Raw genomic sequence first — 17,416 nt, 5'->3', positions numbered from 1 at the left:
CCCAAGGTGGTACTGGATAGTGCAATCATAGTATTTCAGAAGCTCCATCCATCTCCTCTGTCTCAAGTTTAAATCCCTCTGTTGGAAGATGTACTTCAAACTCTTATGGTCGGTGTATATCTCACACACTTCACCATACAGGTAGTGTCTCCAGATTTTTAGTACAAAGACTATAATTTCCAAATCATGGGTGGGGTAGTTCTGCTCATGCCTCTTTTGCTGCCTTGAAGCATAAGCTACTACTTTTCCATTCTGCATTAAAACACACCCTAAGCCAACTCTGGAGGCATCACAGTACACGGTATATCCTTCACCACTCATAGGTAGTGTCAACACAGGGGCGGTGGTTAAACACTCCTTAAGCTTCTGGAAACTTTTCTCACAGTCATCTGTCCAAATGAATGGAATATTTTTCTGAGTCAACTTAGTTAGGGGAGCTGCTATCCTGGAAAAGTCATGCACAAAATGCCTATAGTAGCCAGCTAGGCCCAGAAAACTTCACACCTTAGTGACTATTGTAGGCCTAAGCCAATCAGTTACAGCTTCAATTTTCTTGGGATCCACTTGAATATCTTAACTAGAAACCACGTGTCCCAAGAATGAGATGCTTTCTAGCCAAAATTAACACTTTGAAATTTTGGCATATAGCTGGTGCTCCCTCAAAGTCTGCAACACCATTCTCAAGTGCAACACATGTTCCTCCTCGGTCCAAGAGTATACCAAAATGTCATCTATGAATACGATGACAAAACGGTCCAAAAATGGCTCGAACACCCAGTTCATCAAGTCCATAAAGGCTGCTGGTGCATTAGTGAGTCCAAAAGACATCACCAAGAACTCATAATGACCATATCTTGTCCTGAATGCTGTTTTGGACATGTCCTCATTCCTGATTCTCAACTGATGGTAGCCTGATCGCAGGTCTATCTTGGGAAAGAATCTAGCCCCTTGGAGCTGATCAAACAGGTCATCGATCCGAGGAAGTGGATACTTGTTCTTCACAGTTACCTTGTTCAGCTGTCTATAGTCAATACACAACCTCAATGGCCCATCTTTATTTCTTACAAATAGCACAGGAGCACCCCAGGGTGAAGTGCTTGGACGTATGAAACCCTTGTCCAGAAGCTCCTGTAGTTTCTCCTTTAACTCTTTCAATTCTGCTGGTGCCATCCTGTAAGGCGGCATTAATATGGGGTTCGTACCCGACACAACATCAATGCAAAACTCTATTTCCCTTCCTGGTGGCAACCCTGGAAGCTCCTCAGGGAAGACGTCCATGAATTCTCTAACAACAGGAACATTTTCCATGTTGACACCTTCTACAGATGTATCTCTTACCAATGCCAAATATCCTTGACATCCACGCCTTAACATTTTTCTTGCACTAATTGCTGACACCAAATTATATGGAGCCACGCTCCTGTTACCATCAAAACTAAATTCTTCCACACCAGGTATTTGGAAATACACCTTTTTGTTCCTGTAGTCTAAAGTGGCATAATGAGTTGCCAACCAATCCATTCCCAATATTACATCAAAAATCCATTACTAGTAGAGGAACCAAGTCTGCTGGGAGGATCTTTCCATTCACTACTACTGGGCTACCAGAAAAAACCATATCTACATCTATGTTGTCACTAAGTGGGGTAGCTACAAACAAAGGGCATTCTAAAGTGGTAGGGTTTCTACCCAATCTCATGGCAAACACAGGGGAGACAAATGAGTGCGTAGCACTCGGATCTATTAAAACACGAGCCTCATAGGAACAGACCAGAAGAACACCTGCCACAATTGCATTGGAAGCCTGAGCATCCTGGTGGGTCAGGGTAAAAACTCGAGCTTGACCCCTACCCTGAGTGGCAGAACCTTGATACTGACTTCTACCTCCTGATCTGCCTCCAAATCCACGTCCCCCTTGTCCTCGGCCCTATTGGCCACTGAACTGACTGCCTGCCATGCTAGAAGCACCAGGATACAACTGATGAGGAACATTTGCAACAGAACCCTGTGACCCCATCTGTGACTCACTGAACACGGGGCATTCCCTAGCAAAGTGACCTGGTTGGCCACACCTGAAGCATACTCCTGAACCCATCATACAGGGTCCTGAATGTCCTCTTCCACACCGTACACAAGGTGCCAAGGAAGATCCTCGACCTGCACCTAGAATCACTTGACTCGATCTGTGACCACCGCCGATCCGCACTCGGTCCGAACCCTCGGGATTTGTGTCTAAAACCACTCTTCTTGTTCCTACTTCTTCCTCTGTAATTACTTTGGCCACCACTATCTGGAGCACCCATATGGGGAACACCTGAAGAATCCTCTGCTCTGTTTTTCTTTGCTCTTCCGCTGTCATCCACAGCATAGCTAATCTCAATCTGTCTGGCTCGATCAATCACCACATCAAAAGACTGATCCGACATCATGGCCAGGTTTGCATACCTCCTGTCAAGCCCCTTTAGGAATCTCTTCACCTTCATAGTTTCTGTAGCTACTGCTGTAGGGGCATCCTGCTCAATTCCAGAAATTTTGTAGCATATTCATCTACAGACCTGCCATTCTGTCTTAAGGCCTCAAAGGCCCACTGCTTTTGATATTTGAAACTTTCTGGTACAAACCGGTTGATGAACAGTTCCATAAACTGAGTCCATGACAAACCCTCAATCCGAGGTAATATGTAGTCATTCATCCATTGTCTAGGCATAGGCCCCATGACATGCTGCATACACTCTATAAGTCTTTTGTCAATCAACTGCAATTATGTTCCTGCCTGTCTACAGGAATCCAAAATTCGATAGGCATCATCTGACACATCATAAGTACCAGGCACCAACTTCTTGAAATTGATTATCTGTTTGTAAGGTTCCCCTTTTGGTACGGTGGACTGCTGCTACTGTGGAGGTTGGACCATATACTGCGCCATCATATCGATGGTTCTCTGCAACCCAGCTAGAGTAGCTGCCATTGGGTCCATGGGACCCTGTGCCATAAAAGACTGATCCTGAACTGGTGGCAGCTGCTCTTCTACTTGAGCAGCTCTTGGCCTCCTACCCCGCCTCCTCGGGGCAGGTGCCTCATCCTATGCTGACACCTCGTTAGGCACATCTGGTTCTGGTGCAGTGACAGCTCTCCTGCTTCTATGCCTTCCTGAAATTCAGCAGCATTAGCCCATAATATTCTAAACAACATGTTACACAGCTTTATAGACTCATATTTATACATAATTATATAAAAGCAGAAACTATAAGCAAATATGACAATGCAAGACGAATATGGACCCTATTTTCCGCTTGTGACTCCTAGTAGACTCTTCCCAATACTTTAGACAAACAATCCCTAAGAATCTAAAGCCTAAGCTCTAATACCACATTTGTCACAACTCAACCTATGGGCCGGATCGGCACTAGGACCTGGGCCAGCCTAAAGCCCCCAAGGCCCCTAGTAAGCCTAACTATTCCTTAACCCAACTCTAAGGCCCATTTGGGCCCAATTTCAAGAATTCAACTAGAGAGAGTCCGGCCATAAAATGGACCTTTCAACGGGGAGTTTTTGACTCACCCGACCTGTAAACACAATATATATCAATTGGGGAGCTCAGCTCACCCTTCACATACTCATAACAACATAAAATAAATGGGAGCTCAGCTCCCTCATCCAGCCTAACACACATGCATAAAATAATAACTTTACAGGTCCACATTGACAATTTATATTACAGACCCAATTCAAATAAATATTTATAACACATGCGAAAATTCTAAAGTTAACAGGTTATACAAACAATAATAAACGATCTGCGAGGGAGAAAAGCAGGTTAACCTCAAAAATATCCTCCTGTGGCCTGGAAAAAAAATATTGAACAGGAGTGAGCGTTCGACTCAGAGAGTAAAATATCAATTTTAACCATAATCTCTATAACTATCTAAAACTAATGCACCCTGTAAAGTGAAATGCAACATCAGCAATATTTTCACATCATAACAGCAAAAGGTAATTTGGAGCACTCACACACCAAGTAATATCAATCATAATATATGGGAGCTGATCCCCTATACAGCTCTCTTAAATCCAACCTGTGCCAGTGAAGAACTCAAGCCGGACTTTCGCTTAATAAACCAAATCGGGGTCCCAGCGAAAAACTCAAGCCGTGTCTACCCCGAAGGACTGGGTCCTAGTGAAGATCTCAAGCCGTGTCTACCCGTCCTATCCATAGTCAACACCACATCACACGCACGTCAACGCACGCACACTGCTTCAAATTACCACAACAACATCCATGGCACTTTAACAGTTATGAATGCAACATAAAACGTGCCTAGAGTTTAACTATATAGATACATACATATAAGTGATGCATGGGCATACTTAAACATATAATAATATCAAAATTACAATTAAAATTAATATTTTACTCACAGACTTGACAACAGTCACTGTGGCGGCTGGGCGGAGGAAGAAGGCTATCCCGGCTCACCTTATAATTTTATTACAATCATTTAATAAATTTGACTCAATACAAGCTAAGAAAAAAACTAAATACGTCCTAAGTCGTGCCGAAAATCCGGGAAAGTCTCCCCTATACCTGGGACCTACCCAACCTGCAAAATGGCTCAAAACGCATTTCTATATTCACAAATCATACACTCACAACTCAATCACATCACACAGCCCCTCCTGGGCCCATCCAAACAGTCCTCAATCACAATATGTAAATTTACAGTTTAGTCCTTATAATTGATCATTTTTGCAAAAACTGTCCAAATAAGCTCTAAAAATTCTAAAACTTTACCCGCAGTCCTTAGCAATATTACTAGGCTATTGCAAAAAAAATTATAATTTTCTGAACTACCACGAATATTTTATGGATTTTTAATCCCATTTAAACACTAGAAAATTACGATAAAGTAAGGTTCGGGTTTACCTATGCCGATTCCGACTTCGTGGACGCGCTCGGGACGTTTGACAATGGTGGGGTAGCCAAAACCTCGATCCAATTCGGAGACTTTTCCGGTAGCCGGTCTGTCTGGCCGGAAATTCACAGACCCGGACAACTGTCGAATTTCCACGAATTGAAGATACCTACACGAAGCCCACAACACGGGGGTTAGTACATAAATTTTACGAAATTTTCTAAGCTTATTTAATACTCGGAAAAACACTGCGAAGTTCCGTGGGACTCACCAAAAAACGGTGTCGAAAAATTTTGAAATTTATATTGCCGCGAAGCTCTCGACGAGTGGAGCGCTCTGATACTATCAGTTTTCTCGTGGGGTTCACGGTTTGCAAGAAATCTAGCCCAAAAATTAAAATGGGCTAAAACTTCCCGAACAAAAATTAGACAAACCACTCGATGGATTTTGGTGTTTTTGGTGTATATGGAAAGCTCTCGAGGTGTAGATGGGTTTAGACACAAGACCCGGCCCAAATGGTGGCCGGATCGGCCGGAAAGACGAAGAGGCGTGCTTGCGTGTCGCGTTGCTTCGTGCGACGCTTGCCGGCGCTCCAGGCGACGGCCGACGAGCTGGGGCGGCTGCAGAGGTGCGCGCGGAGGGCTAGAGTGGCGGGGGAGGCGGCTGGCCGGCGGGTTGAGGTGGGAGGAGAGAGAAAACGGGTGAGAGAGAGAGGAAGGTCGGGACGCGCGCAGGGAGAAGAAAAAGGAAGAAGAAAGGCCGGTCCGATTCGACTGGTCCGATCCGGTCCTTTTCGATTCTGTCGGTTCGATTCAGAATATAAAGTTTTTAATTTTTTACTCTGCCTTGGGACCGAAAACGAGGTCCAAAAATTTCGAAAAAATTTCAGAAAACTCAGAAAAATTCGTAGACTCCAAATTTATTTTTAGTTTTGCCACGTGGTATTTAAATTAATTTTTTAAAAAATCATCAAAGTTTATATTTTCGAAAAATCGAATCCGATTTCTAAAATTCGAAAAATTTCAAATAATTTTCTAAAATTCAAATAAAATAAAATATCAATATTTACCAAAAAATAATAAATTTAAAAATTAGAGGTGTTACATGATTAATTAAGTTTGACTTTTCTTAAAATCATTTATAATGTAAACAAGTTAAACTCAAAATTGACTTTCGTATTTATATATATAATAAAAGATTTTTTTATTTAAATTTGATTTATTATAAATTTAATATATAAAATATATGGTGGAATTCACTTATTAAATATATAAATATAAAATCTAGATAAAAATTTCACTTAATAGATAAACTAAACTCGAAATTAGCCCATTTAAAACTTAATTTTTAAATTAAGACTCGACTCAATAAACTCGTGTAAACAAACCGTGAGTCGAAATAATTTCATAACTGCAATATATTTTTTTCAAATATTATCATTCGTGGACGGTTCATTGCTCATTAGTGATATAAATAACATTATAATAAAATAATTTACAACAATATATTACAACGAAGCTTTTTAAAAACTATAAACGTGATAACATAAATTGATTAAAATTACCAAGTTCCATCAAATCACTAAGTTCCATCAAATTATATAAATATTAAGTATTTATTTGATGTTGAGATTTGAAGGTTAAAATTGCTCATTTAAAATATTTTAAAAAAAATTATTTTATTATTTTAATATTACAATAATTAAAATTTATTAATTTTCTTAAATTATATTTTAATACATTTAATTCATATGTTTAAAAAATTATTTTTCTCAATAATAATTTTAATAAAAATTCCAAATAAATTTAAATTTTTTTATATAAGAAATTTACATTTTCATCAAATAAAAATAAGAAAGATTTTTTTAAGTCATGCAACCTACAAGATTTGTTCCTTTAATATATTTTTAATTTACAAAACAAGATAGATTGTACATAACAAAACAACACATTCAAGAAAGCAAAATAAAAATATTACACTTAAAAGAAAAGTATATCAAATTATATTTAAAATATGATATTTTTATTCGGCTTGTTATTTATTTTTTCTTTTAGTGATTTTTTTTATTTGTTTTATATTTGTCAACCAGAGCATTATTGAAAGCTGGATATATTAATTGGCTTTTGTAATTCAATCTAATTTTTAAGGTTGATTTATTATATCGGATTAATTTAAATATTTAACATGTTTTTTTTTTAAATAAATATTTAAATATTTAACATGTTATCACCGGCTGAGGTGCAGATTTAGCACATTCAAAAGCTAATAATTTTCAAGATGAATTTTATTATAATATTTTAAATTAAAGAGATATTTTTTTTATTATAAATGTCGTATAATATTAATGCTATCATAGAATTATTTAAATATAAATTAGTTTTTTGAAAGGGATTTAAATATAAAAATTTTAAAACCAGTAAAATAAATTTACAAAAAAAAAAAAGGAGCGGTGATTATCGAACAAAACAAGACGGAGAGAGCGCGCTTTCTCTATTTCTTCACCACCGCAGATACTTTTTCTTTCTCTTCCTTTTCTCACATTCTCTCTCTAACTCTAATTATTCATTTTCTCTCTCTAGTAATTCGAAGAGAGTGAAATCTAGGGTTCAATTTATTATTCTTCGGGAGAAATAATCTAGGGTTAGGTCATACAATAAAACCTGAAATCGAAGGGATCTCGATCTCTGATTAAACAAAGAGGCAACAAGAAAATGAGCTTGGATTCGGTCCCTGCGAACGCGCATGGAAACCTTGATGAGCAGATTAATCAGCTCATGCAGTGCAAGCCCTTATCTGAGCAAGAGGTACTTCTCCTAATTTTCGATTTTCCTTTTCTTAAAATTTTCTCCCGGACTTTTGGGTTAAGTTTGTAATTTTTGTGGTTGTTTTTTTGGAAATTGTCCGGATCCGTAATGGTTTGTTAGAGTTTACGTTGGTTAGGTTGGGGAATTTGTTCATTTCTGGTTGTTTTTGCCTTCTATGTGGAGTGATCTGTTTTTTTAGGTGTTTGGGGTTAACTTTGAGGGATCTGGAGTGGGATTTTGAGGGGACCATGGAATTTGGAGCAGATTTGGATGTGAAAGAACTAGATCCTTAGATGGGTTTTGATTTTGAACAGCTTCAAACTAATTTGATGTGGGATAATTGAGACGAGACTGCTGAATTTTGCTTATCAAATTGGACTCCTTAAGATGCTGTACCCAAATTTACATATACCTTGATCGTTTTAACTTGAAAAATAAAGGTTGTTTTGTTCAATTCTTTATGGGCAATGTAGTCCTGGACGAGTTGCTAGAGGCTGATTTTAATGTGGTAATTTGGATTAGTTGTTTTTGGTTTCAAGACGGATGTGAAAGTGCCGAAATCTAGGACACTAATGGAGTTCAAGGGATAACCACGGAACACATCTGGTTCGAGAAGTGTCCATTTCTTAGCAATCCCTTACTTTGAATCCGATAATGGTAGATGATTTTGTCTCTATGCATTAGAAGCTGCTTGCCATTCCTAGAAGATATCTCTATAAGCTAGGATTACTGTTCTTATTTCTCTAATGAAAACAACATTTTCTGGTGCCATTTCATTGAATGTCTACTTTGTTAGCTCTTCTTAATTCCAAGGGGATTAACTGTCCATGTTTTGTGCTGAAACGGATACAATGCTGCTTGGATATTTTGATTAGAATATCTGTAGGAATGATGCTTCACAAACACTGTTTCATACTCTCTCTCATCTGTTAATTGGCGTGGGTGGAACCTGGTTGAGTGGAATGATGTGGGGTAGGCCTGGTTGAGTGGAATGATGTGGGGTTGGGCAGTTCAAGGACCCAATATACCTTATGAGCTCAATGGATTGAAGTCAATCCTGCCAAAAAGTAGTGGATTTTGGCCAACTTGGGTTGTTTGCTGGTTGGATGAAATGCTTACTAAATGTAGGTTCCTGCTTTGGTTTTACTCTTGAGGATTCTACATCCAAAACCAAAAAGAAAACTCCACATAAAAGAAATATTTTAATTTTAGTCAAAATGACTGTAGTTTCTTAATATTGTATAAATTCACATGAAAAAGATTCACAGAATGTGTGAGTTTAAGGTTTGATTGAACTAAATAGAACCACAAAGCGGTAAGCATCTCCTTTGATTGTTCATTGATTAGAACAAAACATGCACTGCTGTATCTATTTTGGGGATTCTAGGAACACAAATAGTTTTGGCAATAAGCTATTCACCTTTATTGAATGAGAGCTTTTATCTTACAGCTTGTCTTTTGTCATGTTGCAAGTTGATATCTATAGCATTTATGTCCTTCCAGTGTGGCATTTATAAGTTTTATATTTTTATTTAAGTGATCAGTTTTTCTCACTGTAGAGTAGAATGTGTTTTATTATATGCTGCAAATTCTTGGGAGTTTTTCGCTGATTAAGCTTTTATGATTCAGGTAAGGATGTTGTGTGAAAAGGCTAAGGAGATTTTGATGGAAGAAAGCAATGTTCAGGTATTCTTTTTTCTTCTACAATTTCATCACTACCATGTGTTTTAATTGCATGTGTGCATCTTTTCTTATCTCTTCATACTTTGTTGTACTATTAATGATTGATTTTGAAAGCAAAGTGACCTGTATGTTGCTAATCTTTTTGGCATTCTGCCCCACAGCCTGTTAAAAGTCCTGTTACAATATGTGGTGATATCCATGGTCAATTCCATGATCTTGCTGAACTTTTTCGAATTGGAGGAAAGGTAATTCTCTGATCTATGAGTACTTATTGTAATATTTGCTAAGGAATTAATCATTAGAGCTGATGTTATTATTGTTCCTTTCTTTTTTTTCCTTTTATTAATTAGCTGTTGCAGGGGTCACCACTCTCTGGGTTTTTCTTCATTTCATAATCACTAGAAAATTGATACATTTTGCTCACTGTGTTTCATTTGTTGTTGTTCTTTGTCCAATTGTTTATATTCTTCTCTCCCTGTTTCTTTTTAATTTATTATTATTTTTTATTATACATAGTATAGTGTGTTGCAACCTCATTTATGTTTTCAGTTAATGGTTCTCTCACATTGTGAAAGGGACTGTTTTTAATTGTGATGTTGTGGACTGTCTAAGGCAATAACTGGATATTCCTTAGCCTGTTGAATATCTTTTCATTTTTCAATATAAGAGTACTCTTCAATATCATCATTTGTGTATTGCTGTCCTGATTTCCTCTGTTAGGTCTAGATCTTATATTTGTACTTTTTTTTCCTGTTTCTGTTGGCTCATCAAATAATTTTCATAAAAATCCACACTTGAAATTATAATATTAATTTCTTGTTTCATTCTGGTTTGTGGTAGTGTCCAGATACAAATTATTTGTTCATGGGAGATTATGTTGACCGTGGCTATTACTCAGTTGAAACTGTAACGGTAAGTTTCACTTTTGGTGTTTTAGTTCCATCCCTTTTCATGTGTTTTGCATGCAACATGTTTTCTCTATTTTTGCCTGTGTTATTACTTTGGTTATATTCTGTGCTAATATAGTAGAATGGATGTTGGAGTTGCAAATGGAATTGGAAAATGTAATATACTATGTAGTTGTTGGTTAACTTTGCCTTGTTGTCATTCTTTTAATAAATTCATATGCATATTCAACTTACTATGCTGATACATAATCATAATGTGTTGAATACTATGTCTTCTATTGTACTTTTGTTCTCTAACCATGGAACATGGCTACTGGTACCTTGTTTGTTTTATGTACTGGATGTGCTATTACTGTGGTTGACTTTGTGTTTCTTGTTATTTTGGGTGTTGCACACAAATGGTGCTCTTAAAGGGTCCCAGGGTTGGGGATGAGAAAGTAGCATGTGGATTATGCCAGATATTGCCTCATAAATTTGCTTCTATTTATCTCGTTGAGTTTTCTTCCTGTTGAAGCTTTTCTGTTACTGTGAACTGAGTCAACTGATTAATTTATTAATTCAGCTTTTGGTAGCTCTGAAGGTGCGTTATCCTCAACGAATTACCATTCTACGGGGAAATCATGAAAGTCGTCAGGTGAACTTGAGATTGTGCTTATATTATTTCCTAGTTTGGTTGAAGTACTGATCATGGATCTGTAATTTATTTACTTGTAAGGTTCACTTTTTAGTTGAAGTACTTTTTTTAGACAGGATTTAAACTGCTAGATATAATTGTTTAAAATTATTCTGATTTCTGAGCTTCCGTGCTTTTTAAATTACTCGTCTCCGTCAAAATCTTTCTTCTGATAGTGGATTTCTGTTTTCCATTTCAGATTACTCAAGTTTATGGGTTCTATGATGAATGCCTACGGAAGTGAGTTCCTTTGAATTCATGGCGTTATGAAGTATTCAATAACCTCTAGTTTGAGATATTTCCTGATAATCCTTAGTTTTTTAGCCTTGATGTTTCATTTGGAAGGTTTTGCTCGAATATAATGATTATTTTGTGACGATTGTTGGTGATTTGTTTCTAATGTAGTTTGAACATTGGGGTCGGATAAAGTTATCCAGAATGTGACAGGCTGCTATTAAATGGAAATTGTATAATGAAAAACATGAACATGAAAAGGGGAAAAAAATGACAATCGGGTTTTTACAGAAAAGGTGATCAATATGGGATAGGTATCTTATTTTTACGTATTTTGCATGAAATATCATGTGATATGCTGTTGCTTTTTTCTGTTTTGTCCACTTTTATTTCCCTTTTCTAGTTTAGCATGATTTTTATCATATATTCATATTCTTTGATGGTTTCTTCCGTTATATTCCTCTTGTTCTTCTGCTGTCATATGAAAATTTTCCATAATTTTTTATTGGGTTTCCAAGTGGTTAAAGTTTTCCATCAGTTACATAGTCAAATAACATATTACCATGTGACTTTCTTGAAATGCTTAGAATTCAACTAGACAATCCATTATATATATATATATATATAATGGGAAAGGTTTTCTTTAGCTTATTTGGGTTATGGGTCCTTATCATTATGGGATGACATGTTCAATAAATGCTGCAACTTTTCTAACATGTACATTGTTCAAAGTGCTGAACATGGATTGTAATGAGTGTGTATTTTGTTAAAAATAAGTCAATATAGGTTATTGTTAAGTGAATAACTTGTGCGATTTTATGTGTTCTCTCAGTACTGTTGTGAAACTTGTAAACTGCTTGTTCACATTGTTATATTGTTCAGATTAGATAGTAGCATTTTTATTTGCAAGTATGCATGAGTAATAATCTCTATTGTATTTTTTGCAGGTATGGCAATGCCAATGTTTGGAAGATCTTTACAGATTTGTTCGACTATTTTCCACTGACAGCATTGGTGAGTAGTACTGGAAGTGAAATAAATATTAGTTAAAAAATTATTTAACCTATTTATTTAAAAAATGAGTGCTCTATTTGTGTTCAATGTTTAGAATTTGCAATTTAGTATATTCTGTTGAGATCTTATATTTTTGTAATATGTTCTCTTTGTTTTCTTTAAAGGTTGAATCAGAGATATTTTGTCTCCATGGTGGATTATCCCCTTCCATTGAAACCCTTGACAACATACGTAATTTTGATCGTGTTCAAGAAGTTCCCCATGAGGGTCCGATGTGTGATCTTTTGTGGTCTGATCCTGATGACCGCTGTGGCTGGGGTATCTCACCAAGAGGTGCTGGATATACTTTTGGCCAAGTAATAAACTTGCCTTATTTTCATTGCTGTTCTCTGTTTCTCCTGGAGCATGAAGTATTTTTCGGAATGTGCTAATTTTTATTTTCGTTAGGACATATCTGAGCAATTTAACCATACAAACAACTTAAAGCTGATTGCTAGAGCTCACCAGCTGGTTATGGAAGGATATAACTGGGGTCATGTAAGTTTCTTATGTGGCACTTAAATTGGTGTGGTGTTTGCTTAGTTTGCTTAACTAATATCCATCATGTTGACAGGAACAAAAGGTGGTTACCATATTTAGTGCACCTAACTATTGTTATCGCTGTGGAAACATGGCATCCATATTGGAAGTTGATGACTGCAAGGGTCACACTTTCATTCAGGTTGGTCTCTCTGATTATCAAGCATGTATTGTTCCACGATTCTAGTTTTAAGTAATAGATTGAAAATTGTTAAATTTTTATGTGCAGTTTGAGCCTGCTCCAAGGAGGGGAGAGCCAGATGTTACCCGAAGAACACCTGATTACTTCCTATGATTTAAGCTGGAACTGACTAGTGCCTCCTAGCTGGTTTACATATTGAGGGCTTCTTCAAATTTAAGATTTTAATCGCTATGGTGGCAGTTGGGTGGTGAAAATCATGTATAATGGCAGGTGAGGCTTCCTTTATTTGATTGTTATCATTGATGATGCTTTGGTTTCCACAAGAGGAAGCAGTGGGCCTGGCGAGCAATTGCTGCGTATGTACCATTTCCAGCAAACAATGTGGCATCTTTCATCCCATTTCCTTGATTTTGTTTTTTTGATCTTTATCCTTGTTAATTTTTTTTTTTTTTTTAATTTTCTGTAGAAGGGATGGTTTGAGGATATGTAGAGTGACACTGAGTGGACTTATAATGGGTGTTTCTATTTTATTTTTACTTGTCCTTTCCGTAGTTCTAATCAAGCATTCTCGAATATCAGCTTCCGTTATTTTCGTCATAGTTTTTTTGCTCGCACATGTTACACCTAATTTTCTTTCCTTTTTTTTTTTTCATTTTAATTGTTCTATTTTTGTGGTTTAATAACCAACCAATGTTTTCAAAAATTGAATGGAAAGTTGAACAGGTTTTGTGACCATTTCACAGTTCGATTTGTCCAACCGCTCTGATTCATTAGTCGGTAGACCCTGATGAGCGGAGTTCTCAATGTTAGAACTGCTTCATAAATAGAGCCACAGGAGACAAGGCAAACAAAACTTAAAAAGTAAAATTAGCAAGTTTTAAAATAGAAACGTCATGACTTCAGTAGGAATCGTTTCTTATTGTAAGGATTACGAGAAAGGATCAACTTTGAGCTATGCTAATTATAAAATTTTTTGTCATCTTACAATGCAGTCATTTCTTTCCATTTCAAAGGTTTATATTCCTTATTTTTTTAATTTTTCTTTTAAAATAAAAGAAGGAAATTATTTGAAAACAAAATAATCTGTGGATTTGATCTACACAGCAAATGAAATTACATTGCAATAGGTCATAAGTCTCAAATGCTAACAATAATCAAATTGGCAAACACCCACACTTGAAGTATAGTATTTCAGTAATCAAATATTTACTTTTTTCACTCTAGCAGAAGATGTTATTGGAAGATCAGGGCAGGTGGTGATTGAGCTTTAGTGTATGCTAAGGGCAAGGTGAGAAGCTTCTTAGTCTTTCCAACATAAGCTCTCTTTGTCAAGTTGTCATAATCATTATCCTCAATTGCATCCAAGATTTTTCTGTACAACATTAAGCATGACCACACCTGCACATCACAAACCACAATTATTTACTCTTGCTATAGCATATTCTTATTGTCAAAAATTCACATTTTTCTACAGTCGATAATTAATATCGTACTTGGAAATTGGAATTAAATTGAATATATTTATCTTATTATTAAATGATTCTCTTTTCAACTATAATAAATTCTGTAAGGTTAAAAATATAGAATTTGAGAAGAATGTTTTTGAGAAAAAGCATATACCGGCCAACGGCTAGCTTTGTCCAGGTGTGAGGCTCCCTCCTCTGCAAGATTGTAGTAGTATCTTGCTCTTGTAATCTGCTCCTTCATGAACTCTCTCCATCCATCACTCACCTTTCTTGCAAAAACATCCTTATCGCATAATCCAAACTGTGCAAGCTCATCTTGTGGAAGATAAACTCTTCCTCTCAAAGCACTGCCACAACAAAAACAATATTGGTCACAATAGTACAGGGAATGTTTGTGGTGAGTGAATTGAAAAGGACTTACTCCTCTCCTACATCTCTCAGAATGTTTGTGAGCTGATTTCCAATGCCCATATGAAGTGCTGAGTTATAGATAGTTTGAGCAGAAACACAAGATTCTGGTGCTATTCCCATTACTGGAACAGTTATTAGACCAACAGTTCCGGCAACATAGTAGCAGTAAAGATACAGCTCTTCAAAATTCTCGTACCGAAATTTCCTTGTATCCATTCTCATACCTTCAATCATGTCTCTGAAAGGCTGTGATACAATAGAAATATTGTGTTAGATGGAAAGTACTTGACGAAAGGAATTGAATTCAGGATTTTAGGTAGTATCTTAAAACGAAACCTTAATGTCTAGAGGGAACTTGAAAACAGTATCTGTAAGAGCAGCATCAAGCATGTCGTAGGGGCGTCCATCAAATATGTCTTCAAGTCTCTCTTCCCATCTGTCAAGAACAGCAGAGCTCATGTGGACAGCAATAGGACCATCCACCAGTTCATCTGTTCTCCTACACCAGACTGCAGAACAATATAATTTCAGCTTCTTGGCTAAATATTTAGCTTCTAATAGATCTTCTGAACATAAGAAAAGGTAGATTCAATTCTGTCATGTTCTAAGAGAACTGGGATACGATCTTAGTAGTCTTCTTTTGCTCATAAAATCTTTGTCTACCAATAACCTTGCTTAAATTTCTTGCAAAATCAGACATTAACCCTGTTCTTGAATCCACATATGCATCAATAAACGCTTACCATAAATTGCCCATATGGCTTTCTGTCGCTCTTTTGTCATTAGCAAAGTTCCTGCATTAAGACAGAATATGACCATCAATTTTTGGTCTCAAAGTTTATGCAGATCTCTGCATACATTGCTAAAAGAATTTGCATTCTAAGATTATATAAGAAACCCCGAAAACGTTCAAACCTAGATAGAAAGTCTTGGCGTATTCGGCGCAAATGCTTCTGCACCTTGCATAGGCTTCATCAAGATACGAAGGATGGAACTCTGGCTTTCTGCAGGCATCTTGCTGGCCTAAGCAGGTAGAAGCCTGAGATTGTCTCTCGACAATTTCGCGTACATGAAGATCAGAATGAGGAATGCCTTGTTTTAGTAACTGAGTAGTAGTAGTAGCGACGCTTGATGATTTATTTGGAGCTGTAATCACTTGAGATCTTGCTCTTGTTGTAACTATGAATTTTGGTTGCAAGAATTTTCTCTCTTTCTTTGATTTTATGCAGCAAAGCTTAGCAGCTGCAAGTGAAAATGTTGAGCACATCTGGCAATCTTTCAACAAGTTTCTTTTCAGGAATGACAAGCTCAGAAGAAACCTGCAGGATTCCCTCTAAAGCATAAGAATATGAAGATTATAGGTCTTTTTGCCCTCCAACTCTCTCTCTCTCTCTCTTCCCCCAAGTTAGGGCCAAGGATTTAATAGCAAAACTACGTGTGAACTTTCAAGGAATATCAAATTGCTTGTGTAGCTTTCTTTGGTCTCTACTATGAATCTTTCATTATGTGAAGAAACTGTTAAAAGTTTTGTTCTTTCTTCTTGTTTCTTGCGTTGTCCATGCTGCACAAGCAAGGTGTATGACAAAAGAGTTGAAATAAATCGGAAGCTAACAAATCTACTAGGCAAAATTTACCTTTATTATTATTATTATTATTTGAGATGGAAGGAGAATATATACATATATTAATTAGGGATGAAACAAAATTAAAATGTAAAGAAAAATTCATCCTTTTATGATCAATGGCTAAAATATGCCATCTTTAACAAATAATATATCAAAATTGCTGCCTAGTCTGATTTGATATATTGATTAAAGGTATATTATTTAACTGATAGATTCAAATTCGAGTCTTCATTTCCTTTATTAAAAAAAAATGAAATTTTAAAAAAATTGAAATTACTAAGTACTATGCATATTTTGTAAAATCTGATATTTTAAAATGAATGCTCAACATAGACGGTTGGATTCACATACATTTCACAAGCATTGTCATAAATTAGCCAAACCCTATAAATTAAGACATGGTTTTTGTAATGTTTCATATGCTAACGTATCAAATTTGTACATTAATTAATCATTTTTGAACTATCAAGTGAAATATATTCCTAAAATTGGTGTTGGAGAACGTTGGGTTTTACAAAGATGCTGAAATTGTCTTGTACCTAACAAACCAAGCCAACCCAAAAGCATTGTTGCAAACTACGTCTTCTTATGCAATAAGAATGAGAATCTTGAACCCCATTTGATACCTCATCAAAATCTTAATTGAAGTTTTAGGGTTTTGTCCTGAGGTGGGTGTCTCAAAAATATTTTTAAAATTTTAATTTAGTGTCAGTTTTGCAGTTGGAATTATCAATTGAGATTGAGTAAAATAAAAGAGAAGATGAGAAAAACATGAGTCTTAATGACCAATCAGAAACCCTAATGAGTGAATTATGTTGATGTCATTTTCCCATTTGGGAGACCTTATAGAAAAATCCAAATTTTAATTTCTAGCAAATTCATCTTGAAATTACATCGTGATAATCTTGTTAGACTTTATATATATATATATATATATATATATATATATATATATATATATATA

At 36.1% G+C, this 17,416-nt stretch overlaps 2 protein-coding genes across 2 annotated transcripts; one reads left to right on the top strand and one right to left on the bottom strand.

The window, feature by feature from the left end:
* The first annotated feature begins 7,368 nt into the window (after window positions 1-7,368).
* LOC110671976 (serine/threonine-protein phosphatase PP2A-2 catalytic subunit) lies at window positions 7,369-13,547 on the top strand. Its single transcript, XM_021834615.2, has 11 exons — window positions 7,369-7,717; window positions 9,347-9,403; window positions 9,562-9,645; window positions 10,241-10,312; window positions 10,871-10,942; window positions 11,181-11,221; window positions 12,163-12,229; window positions 12,394-12,585; window positions 12,677-12,766; window positions 12,843-12,950; window positions 13,038-13,547. Exons 1-11 carry the CDS (start codon window positions 7,625-7,627, stop codon window positions 13,101-13,103), a joined length of 942 nt encoding a protein of 313 aa, XP_021690307.1. The 5' UTR covers window positions 7,369-7,624; the 3' UTR covers window positions 13,104-13,547.
* A 246-nt stretch (window positions 13,548-13,793) lies between these two features.
* LOC110671985 (phytoene synthase 2, chloroplastic) lies at window positions 13,794-16,433 on the bottom strand. Its single transcript, XM_021834632.2, has 6 exons — window positions 15,743-16,433; window positions 15,571-15,621; window positions 15,164-15,336; window positions 14,838-15,073; window positions 14,571-14,763; window positions 13,794-14,348 (listed from the first exon to the last, which is right to left on the bottom strand). Exons 1-6 carry the CDS (start codon window positions 16,092-16,094, stop codon window positions 14,184-14,186), a joined length of 1,170 nt encoding a protein of 389 aa, XP_021690324.1. The 5' UTR covers window positions 16,095-16,433; the 3' UTR covers window positions 13,794-14,183.
* Between the last annotated feature and the right edge of the window lie 983 nt (window positions 16,434-17,416).

This window comes from Hevea brasiliensis, chromosome 15 (genome assembly GCF_030052815.1).
Source record: "Hevea brasiliensis isolate MT/VB/25A 57/8 chromosome 15, ASM3005281v1, whole genome shotgun sequence".
NCBI lineage: Eukaryota > Viridiplantae > Streptophyta > Magnoliopsida > Malpighiales > Euphorbiaceae > Hevea > Hevea brasiliensis.
The sequence above is the reverse complement of the archived record's forward strand: the minus strand, read 5'-3'. Positions and strand labels throughout refer to the sequence as shown.

What these genes read in the sequence shown, in the direction of transcription:
- LOC110671976 (XM_021834615.2), top strand. Translation starts at nt 7,625, where the DNA reads ATGAGCTTGGATTCGGTCCCTGCGAACGCGCATGGAAACCTTGATGAG. An exon ending in ACTCAGTTGAAACTGTAACG is followed by an intron (nt 10,313 to 10,870) that starts GTAAGTTTCACT and finishes TTATTAATTCAG; the next exon opens with CTTTTGGTAGCTCTGAAGGT. An exon ending in AAGGATATAACTGGGGTCAT is followed by an intron (nt 12,767 to 12,842) that starts GTAAGTTTCTTA and finishes TCATGTTGACAG; the next exon opens with GAACAAAAGGTGGTTACCAT.
- LOC110671985 (XM_021834632.2), bottom strand. Translation starts at nt 16,094, where the DNA reads ATGTGCTCAACATTTTCACTTGCAGCTGCTAAGCTTTGCTGCATAAAA. An exon ending in CGCCAAGACTTTCTATCTAG is followed by an intron (nt 15,622 to 15,742) that starts GTTTGAACGTTT and finishes GTCTTAATGCAG; the next exon opens with GAACTTTGCTAATGACAAAA. An exon ending in CTGAGAGATGTAGGAGAGGA is followed by an intron (nt 14,764 to 14,837) that starts GTAAGTCCTTTT and finishes TTGTTGTGGCAG; the next exon opens with TGCTTTGAGAGGAAGAGTTT.